Raw genomic sequence first — 9,682 nt, forward strand, 5'->3', positions numbered from 1 at the left:
CGATACAACCTCTGTAGAATGTGATGGGGATGTGGGGGTGGAGATTCACTGCTCTCAATACAACCCCTGTAGAATGTGATGGGGATGGGGGGGTGGAGATTCACTGCTCTCAATACAACCCCTGTAGAATGTGATGGGGATTGGGGGGGGTGGATTCACTGCTCTCGATACAACCCCTGTAGATTGTGATGAGGATGGTGGGGGGAGATGGACTTCCCTCAGCCTTCGCAGAAAATAGAGATGCGGCTGGGCTTTCTTTCCTGGTGCTGAGGTGGGGAGATGAGGAGGAATTTCTTTAGAGAGTGTGGAATTAGGGTGGAATCCCTAAGAATTCTGTGGAATCCTTTGGCATGCTGTGGAGGCCAGGTCTTTAAGACAGAGGTTGATAGATTAGTCTATTTAGTCTAGATTAGTCTTCAGGGCTGAGAGGGAAAATGGATCAGCCCTGATGAAATGGCGGAGCAGGCTTGAATGGGCCCATCACCCATCCCCTCCAATCTAATGGTACTCTAATAGTGGGGCGATTTACAAGGACCAATGGACAAACCCATGCGGTCATGAGGGAGAGCGTGTAAACTCCTCACAGGCAGCGGCAGCACTGTAAACCGTCGTGCTAACCGCTACACTACCGCACCGCCTGAGAGATAGTTGGCCTGTGTGGGGGATGTGTGTTAGGGATGCAGTGGGTAGAGCCACGGACTTGTGGCTCCGGAGATCCGAGCCCGGTTCTGATCTCGTGTGTGTATGTGTGTGTGTGTTTGTGTGAGTGTAGTCTGTACACTCTCCCCACGACCGCTTGATCTTCCCCCTGGTGCTATGGCGTCCTCCTCACACACCCACCCCCCCCCCCCCCCCCCCGTGTGGGTGTGAGTCGGTGGTCACAGCACAGGCTCGACGGGCTGGGGTGCCTGTTTCCGGTGTGACTCCTTCATCACCCACCACCCCAGCCCCCAGCCCTGTCACTCTGAGCTCCCCGTCAACCCCACCCCGAGTCTCGAAACCAGAGATTTCAGCCCCTTCCTCGTGCCTTCGACGCCTCGACCTCGCCCTTTAAGGCCGTCCTCCTCCCTTGGCCCGAGCTCCCCCAGGACATTCATCCCGAGTGGTCCAGCGCTTCCAGCGGGCTCTGTCGAGGGAGTTAAGCTGGGGTAAGCTATTGGGCTGGGGTAGACCGGAGGGGCTGAATGGCCTCAACGTGCATGTGGGAAGATCTCTCTGCCTCTCCAGTGTTTCCGATCTGAGGAAGGGGAGGAAATAGCTTTGGCATTTGCACCGATCGGCTGACTAATCGTCACATCCTCTGCTCGCTGGTATAATGCCTGCTTTTGTGAGTCAGCACTGAGTCAGCCTGGATCTCACCCCGAGGTCCTGTCTTACTCACACCAAAACCCCCCCTTCAGCTGCTCATCCTGTTTCGATCCCCCCCCCCCCCACCATAACCTGATCCACGCAGCACACAACTCACCTGCCTCGTCGGGCCTCGAGGTCTCGAGCAGGGCAGTCCCTCTCTTCATCCCTCCAGCAGAGGGCGCTCCCTCCTCACGGCTCCTTTCTCGTTGCCCCCTCACCCACTCCTCCCACCACACCCCCCCACCATAGAGACCCTTGTCGTCACTCTCCTACCCCACAACCTGCCCCCCCCCCTCGGCATGGCTTTGTCCCTGGACGGAGGCCAGAAGGGTTTGGGGGGGGGGGGGTTCGGGCGTGGTCTGCTCTCCTCGGGTTAATGCCCCCCCATCCTTGTTTGCAGCTGTCGCCGGAGGAAGAGGAGCGGAAGAGGCTGCGGCGGGAGAGGAACAAGTTGGCCGCGGCAAAGTGCCGGAACCGGCGGCGGGAGCTGACCGATTGGCTGCAGGCGGTGAGTACTATTCCCGGTGTGGAGGGTGGGCGGGCGGAATCCTTACCGACGCGGAGCGCTTCAGATCCGTTCTGCCCACCCCGGCGTCAAAGTCAAGTTGATGGTCACGTACGGAAGCCTGCACCAGATTTATCGAGGCCCTCTGTCGATTGTGGATACTGCAACCTAGCGGTCTGGACACGCCAGACCGGGCAGGATGATACGGAGAGCGAGTTGTTGCCCACGTTAGCGAGCTCCCCCTCTCCACGCATACGATGAACCCAAAGGAACGGCAGAGACCGACACAGTTTGGGCACCAGGAGTTGCCGGTCAGCGTTGAACTCAACCTAGGGTCTCCAGCTCCGGATTTGACCCTCGGGGTTCACTCCCGAGTGGGTACAGCCGCCGGGCAGCAAGGGTTTGAGATCAGAGTTTTCCTTCTCCGAGGTGAGCTAACAAGCCCTGTCTGCCCAAAGCGACTGGTTTCAAGGCACCAGTAACCCGCCTTTGCCCCTTCTCCTGTCCGCCGGGCCTGGTAGCTAAGCCACGCGTGGAGGCCGGGAGCTGGGCTGTGTGGTCAGAGGCTGTTGTCCACACTGGCTGGTCGTCCCTCTTCCTCTTGTTTTTGTTCCGTGGCGGCCTGTAGGGAGGCGAATCTCAAGGTGTACATCCTTCGCCAATAAAGACACTTTGAAGCTGGCCTTTAACTGCCATGCACCTCCTTCAAAACCGGGGTCAGGATGCCCCTTGTAAAGCGGAGTTTGCTCGGCGTGTGACAGGAAACGTGCGAGCTTTCACGTTCGAAGGCCTCCCACTTACCCAGCGCACCTTTGCCAGAAAACCGTCTCTTCCGGTCACATTTGCCAGATCCCTCCGGGTGCCACCTGAGCCCCCAGTTTGCAACCTCAGCCTGACCTGCTCTTCTCCAGAATCATCCTGAAGCAAATGAAAGAATAAGGAACAAAACATCGGTCTACCTGCAGATCAGAGTGGCACAGAGTCAAAAGAGATAAGACCGTGAGACATAGGTGCAGAATTAGGCCATTCAGCCCATCAAGTCTGCTCTGCCATTCTATCATGGCTGATCCCGGATCCCACTCAATCTCATGCACCTGCCCTCTCGCCCTATCCCTTGATGCCCCGACCGATCAGGGAATGATCAACTTCCACTTTAAATATACCCACCGACTTGACCCCCACCACACTTTGGCGAAGAATATTCCTCCTCACCTCTGATCTAAAGGGAGGCCCCCCCCCCACCATTTTGAGGCTGTGCAGTTTAGATCTGGGTACCCCCACCGTAGGAAACATCCTCTCCACGTCCACCCTATCTCGTGCTTTCAACATTCGGTGGGTTTCAATGAGATCCCCCCGCGTTCTTCTAAATTCCAGTGAGTCCAGGCCCAAAGCTGCCAAACTCTCCTCATATGTTAACCCCTTCATTCCTGGAATCATCCTAGTGAACCTCCTCTGGACTCTCTCCAATGACAACACATCCCTTCTGAGATACGGGGCCCAGAACTGTTGTCAATACTCCAAGTGTGGCCTGACTAGTGTCTTATAAAGGCTCAGCATTGTCTCCTTGTTTTTATATTCCATTCCCCATTGAAATAAATGCCAACATTACATTTGCCTTCTTTATCACAGACTCAATCTGTAAATTAGCCTTCTGGGAGTCTTGCACGAGGACTCCTAAGTCCCTCTGCACCTCTGATGTTTGAACCTTCTCCCCATTTAGACAACAGTCCGCACTATTTTTCCTTTTACCAAAATGCATCATCGTACATTTCCCAACACTCTTCCATCTGCCACTTTTTGCCCATCCTTCCAATTTGTCCAAGTCCTGCTGCAATCGCATTGGGGGAGATCTTAAATGGACCTTTGCCCCTGTATTTACAGGCGTACAGTTCATAGAACTGAGGCAACGCAATAGTGGGATCGGGGGGGTGGGGGAGTATTCCGATTACAGAGGAGGAGGTGCCTGCTGTCCTGAGGCAAAAAGAGTTTTTCGAGATTACCAGAAAGGTCGGTGAAGGAAATGCGATGGAGCCTGCCTAGGTGAACTTCAGCGAGGGCGCTGACAAGCTCCCAGCGTGGGAGGTACTGGTCCAGAAGGTTCCGCTGCTGTGCGTTTAGAATGAGACATTGGCCAGAGAGTTACATCTCTGACTGGCGGCCTGTGACTAGTGGAGTGCCGCAGTGATTGGTGCTGGGTCTGTTGTTTGATATCTCTGAGTGATCTGCACGGTATTAAGACCACAAGACATAGGAGCAGCAATAGGCCCTTCGGCCCATCGAGTCTGCTCTGCCATTCCATCCCTTTTTCCACTCCTCCGTCCCACTCCCCAGCCTCCCCGTAACCTTTGATGCCGTGTCCAATCAAGAACCTATTCATCTCTGCCTTAAATACACCCAAAGACCCGGCCTCCACAGCTGCCTCTGGCGACAAATTCCACAAATTTGCCACCCTTTGGCTATAGAAATTTCTCTGCATCTCTGTTTTGAAATGGCGTCCCTCAATCCTGAGGCTGTGCCCTCAAGTCCGAGACTCCCCCACCATGGGAAACATCCTCTCCACATCCACTCTGTCCAGGCCTTTCAACATTTGAAAGGTTTCAATGAGATTCCCCCCTCGTCCTTCTGAATTCCAGTGGGTACAGACCCAGAGCCACCAAACATTCCTCGGATGATAACCCTTTCATTCCTGGAACCATCCTTGTGAACCTCCTCTGGACCCTCTCCAATGCCAGCACATTTTTTTTTCTAAGATGAGGAGCCCAAAACAGTTCACAATACTCAAGGTGAGGCCTCCCCAGTGCCTTATAAAGCCTCAGCATCACATCCCTGCTCTTGTATTCCAGACCTCTGGAAATGAATGCTAACATGGCATTTGCCTCTCTCCCCACAACTCGACCTGCAAGTTAACCTTCAGGGTGTTCTGCACAAGGACTCCCCAGTCCCTCTGTATCTCCAATTAATGTGATTAAGTGGATCAGCGAACTTGCCGATGACCTGAAGATTGGGGGCGTAGTTGTCAGTGTGGAATACTACCGCAGCTTGAAGTGCGATCTGGACCAGCTGGAAAAATGGGCTGAAATGCCAGATGGAACTTAATGCAGACAAGTGTGAGGTTTTGTACTTCGGTAGGGCCTATCAGGGTAGGTCTTACAGAGTGAACGGGCCGGCACTGAGGAGGGTGGCAGAATAGGGGGATCTAGGAATACAGGTCCATAATTTCTTGAGGGAGTGATCACAGGCAGATAGAAAACCGACAGCACAATACAGGCCCTTCAGCCCACAAAGCTGTGCCCAACATGTTCTTGCCTTTATAAGTTACCTAGGGTTACCCATAGTCCTCTATTTTTCTAAGCTCCATGTACCCGTCCAGGAATCTCTTAAAAGACCCTGTCGTGTCCGCCGCGGTTGGGGTCATGAGGAGAGCTCTTGGTACATTGGCTTCCATGGGCACTGGAGATGGGATGTTATGCAGAAGTTGCACAAGACGTTGCTGAGGCCTGATTTGGAGTATTGTGTGCAGTTTTGGTCACCGACATACAGGAAAGGCGTAAATAAGATCGAAAGAGTACTGAGAAAATGTACAAGGATGTGGCCGGGACTGGAGGGCCCGAGTTGTAGGGGAAAGATCGGACAGGTTTGGACTTCATTCCCTCGAGGTAGGAGAATGAGGGGAGATTTGACAGAGGTGTTCAAAATAGATAGGCTAGGTGGGACTGGTGCTAGAGGTCATGGGTCAAGGGTGAGAGGTGAAATGTCTAAAGGGAACGTGAGGGGAACTTCTTCACTCTGAGGGTGGTGGGAATGTGGAACGAGCTGCCAGTGGATGTGTGTTCAAAGGTAACATTTGATAAGTAAGGTAGCTGGGAAGGTCTTTTTTTTCCCCTCAATCTTTTTCTATTAAGTTTTGGATAGGTGAGAATAATGATACTAAGATTGGGATTACATTCATCAGCTTTGAAGGGCTGTGGTGCAGATGTGGGTCGACGGGACGAGGGAGAGTAACGGTTTGATGCGAGGGGCCCGTTTCTGTGCCCTGCAATCCTTTTCTGACCCGGGGATGACGGTTCCGGTGAAACGAGAGAAAAAAAACGACAGACCTGACCTTTTTTTTTCTTGGAATTTTTTCAGGAGACAGACCAGCTGGAAGACAAGAAGTCCTCGCTGCAGAAGGAGATTGCCGACCTGCAGAAGGAGAAGGAGAGGCTGGAGTTCGTCCTGGAGGCCCACCAACCCATCTGCAAGATCCCCGCGGAGGGCGGGGTCAAGCCCGGGCCGTCCAGAGGCTGCGGGGCAAAGGTCAAAGGGCAGGCGGCCAAGGCGGCCGGGCCCAAGCCCCGCCCGGCGGACGTCCCCATTCTGCCCGCCTCCCAGCTGGCCGAGAGGCAGGACGCGGAGGCCCTGCACACACCCACCTTGATCGCCACCCCCTCCATCACCCCCTTCACCGCCTCCCTGGCCTTCACCTACCCCAGTGTGCCGCACTACGAGCCGGAGCCTTCCGCCGGGCCCTCCGGCACGGCCGCCGGGGCCCTCTCCTCGCCCGAGGACTGCGCGGCCGCCCATCGCCGTGGTAGCAGTAGCGGTGGCGACCAGTCGTCCGACTCCCTCAGCTCCCCCACCCTGGTGGCCCTGTAGGCCCTCCGGCGGGACAGTCCCCCGGGCAGGGGAACCCGATTGGCTCTCGCGTAGCGGTGGCTGGGAAAGGCCAAAAAACGGCCTTCCCCTCTCTGTTGAATGCCACCCAACCCTTTCTTGCCCATCTCTGCTCACTCAATCGTCGGATGCGTCCGACGGCCAGACCATTGCGTTGCGGGTTTTATATTTTTGTGAATATTGGGGGGGGGGGGGGAATCTCCAAACCAGAGGACTCGGACCTATAGCAAGACACAAAGGTGGAACTCAGCAGGCCAGGCAGCATCTACGGAGAGGAAAAAACAGTCGATGTTTTGGGCCGAGACCCTTCCTCAGGACTAGAAAGAAAGAGGGTTGAAGAAAGAACACTAAGGGTTGGGAGGGGTGGGTGAGAGATGTTTAAGGCATCAGATAAGAGGCTACCCAGCTGTGTTACAAGTTGCCCCCTCCTACCAGCCTTTGGCCTCATCTTGGCAGGAGAGGAGGCCATGGGCAAGTTAGAATGGGAAAGGGAAGCCAAATTGAAATGGATAGCCGATGGGAGATCCTGGCTCTGACCCAAGGCTGATGGATTCCCAATCTCCCTTCCGCCCTCGTGGGAGGCGTTGGCTGTCATGTGACCGCTTTGGTCACATCCCGCAGTGCCGCCATCTTCCTCCCATCGGGTGGAGCGTGTCCTGGCGCCGTTACCGAGGAAGGGCTCCTGCCCCGCGGTCTGACCCCGGAACCACCGCTGGGCGGCGAGCCCGAATTCTCCGGCGGGCTGTTTCGAGGGCTTTGCGGGGACGGTAGGACGTCCTCCGAGTGTTGGCATGGGTGGGTCTTCGCTGGGAGGAGAAAGCAATCATTTACGCACCCCCCCCCAATACCCCGGCTGAGGGCCGCCACCCCCTCAAACCCTACTCCCCGAATCCCTTGCAAACGGCTTTGCACCTCCCCGACAGACGTCTGTCCGGAATGGGGCTTTGAGGTATGGAATGGTGTTGTGCGTGAGAGATCCGTCCTGCCCCCACCCCCACTCCCGTGAGGGTCAGTTCGTGTGTGTGACCCCCACCACCCCCCGGTACTCCAGTTTCCTGCCACGCCAGTCGGCCGACTGCCCACTGTGAGCCAGTACACGGATTGAGGGCGGGGTCTGACGTGGGGGGGGGGGGGCAGTGGAGCAGGAACGCGGGGAACAGCACGGGATCGGGGTCACCGAGCGGCCGACGTCCGGCGCGGGGCCTGGCTCTGACTGTGAGGAGATCGGCCGGTAGAGGAGGGTGCCGGAGCAGGAGGGTGGGGAAGCGTTAACGCTGTTCCTCTGATTCCCCCCACCCCCACCCCCTGGGGTTGTGGCCTTCCCAGTGTCGACCGATGTGCTGTTCGAGTGGGTGGCAACCTGTACCTGTCCCTCTGGAGACCAAATGAATGCTTAAACCCCAGGCAAGTGATTTCCCCTGGTGGCCAAACACAGCCTGGGGGTTTTTTGGGCCTGACTATTTATTGTAGGATCCTTCGAAAGTATTTTTGTATAATCTATTTTTTACACTAGATATATGCTGAAAATGTCTGTATGTCTCAGAGAATATTAAAGAACTTGCTACTTAGCTGTGAATCGCTGGTTTTCTGTCAATTTTCTTCGCCCCCACACGCAGCCTTGTGAGATTTCAGGTGACAGATTTATTGACAAACACTAGGAAGTCTGCAGACGCTGGAGATCCAAAGCGACACACACGAAAAGCTCGGCAGGCCGGGCAGCGTCTGTGGAAAAGAGTAAACAGCTGACGTTTCGGGGCCGAGGTCCTTCTCCAGGACTGGGAGAGAACAGGTGAAACTGGGAGAAGGGCTGGAGAGGGAGGAATCTGACAGGACAGGCTGGAAAACCCTGGCAGAGGAGGGCACCAGAGGGAGGTGGCGGGCAGGGAAGGAGATGGGGTGAGGGAGAGGGAAACCGGGATGGTGAAGGGTGAGGCAATAACCGGGAATTTGGGAAAACCACGCTCCTGCCGTCGGTTTGGAGGCTAACCAATACAGATCTATTGATTGTGCGTGCAGCGAACTGTGGCCTTAGCGTTAACCACGAACGTGGCCACGTGCTGTGACCCGCAGGCACCCATGTACATCCAGTGGCTGCTTTATCAGGAACACCCGTACGTCTGGTTAACGCAGGTACCGAATCGGCCAATCGCCTGGCAGCAGCTCAGTGCGTTAAAAACGTAGGCGTGGGCACGAGAGGTTCATTTGATCAGACCTGACTTTAGAATCGTAGGAAACCGCAGCACAGAAACAGGCCCTTCGGCCCATTAGTCCGTGCTGACCTGTTGGGACTGTCTAATCCCACGTTTCCACGTAACTCGGGGCCTCCAGCCCTGGCAACATCCCTGCACTCTGTCAACCTTGTTTGCACCTTTCCTGTAGGCAGGTGACCAAAACTGCACTCAAATTAGGCCTCACCAACATCTTGGACAACTTCAGCATAAAACCCCGTCTCCTGTACCTAATACTTTGATTTATGAAGATCAACATGCCACAAGCTCTCTTTAGCTGTGATGTCGCTTTCAATGAATCATGGACCTGTATACCCAGGCCCCTCTATTCTAATAACTCCTGTAGAGTGCAGAGGAGATTGACAAGGATGTTGCCTGGATTGGAGAGCATGCCTCATGAGAATAGGTTGAGCGAAGTTAGCCTTTTCTCTTTGGAGCTACGGGTGACCAGATAGAGGTGTATAAGGTGATGAGGGGCATTGATCGTGTGGATAGTCAGAGGCTTTTTCCCAGGGCTGAAATGGCTAGCACGAGGGGGCGTTGTTTGAAGATGCTTGGAAGTAGGTACAATTGGGGATGTGGGGGGTAATTTTTCCACAGAGAGAGTGGTGAGTGCGTGGAATGGGCTGCCGCTGGTGGCGGTGAAGGCGGATACGATAGGGTCTTTTAAGAGCCTCTTAGGTACATGGAGTTAGAAAAATAGAGGGCTATGCGGTAGGGAAATTCTAGGGTAGGTTTGACGGTTGTGGGCCGAAGGGACTGTGATGTGTTGCAGATCTGTACGCCCACCATTCGGTATGTAAGAGCCACCCTGGCCGGTCCCCACTGAAGTGCAACGCCTCAGGCTTGTCTGCATTTAATTCCAGCTGCCATTTCTCCAGCTCTGATCACCTGCCTTGCTGGCCGCTACACCCCCCCCCCCACCCCCCCCCGGTCCTGGTGCCGA

The 9,682-nt window shown here is 55.2% G+C and overlaps 1 protein-coding gene across 3 annotated transcripts in view; it reads left to right on the forward strand.

Moving 5' to 3' along the window:
• Positions 1 to 8,078, forward strand: part of LOC132383966 (fos-related antigen 1-like) — a 14,071-nt gene extending 5,993 nt beyond the window's left edge. For all 3 annotated transcript variants that reach the window (XM_059955187.1, XM_059955188.1, XM_059955189.1), the window contains exons 3-4: positions 1,751 to 1,858; positions 5,984 to 8,078. In XM_059955187.1, the coding sequence (XP_059811170.1) occupies positions 1,751 to 1,858; positions 5,984 to 6,490 (615 nt within the window). In that variant the 3' untranslated portion in view covers positions 6,491 to 8,078. The remainder of the gene's footprint in view (positions 1 to 1,750; positions 1,859 to 5,983) is intronic.
• The last annotated feature ends 1,604 nt before the right edge of the window (positions 8,079 to 9,682 follow it).

The sequence above is a fragment of the Hypanus sabinus genome, chromosome 31 (assembly GCF_030144855.1).
Source record: "Hypanus sabinus isolate sHypSab1 chromosome 31, sHypSab1.hap1, whole genome shotgun sequence".
Taxonomy (NCBI): Eukaryota; Metazoa; Chordata; class Chondrichthyes; order Myliobatiformes; family Dasyatidae; genus Hypanus; species Hypanus sabinus.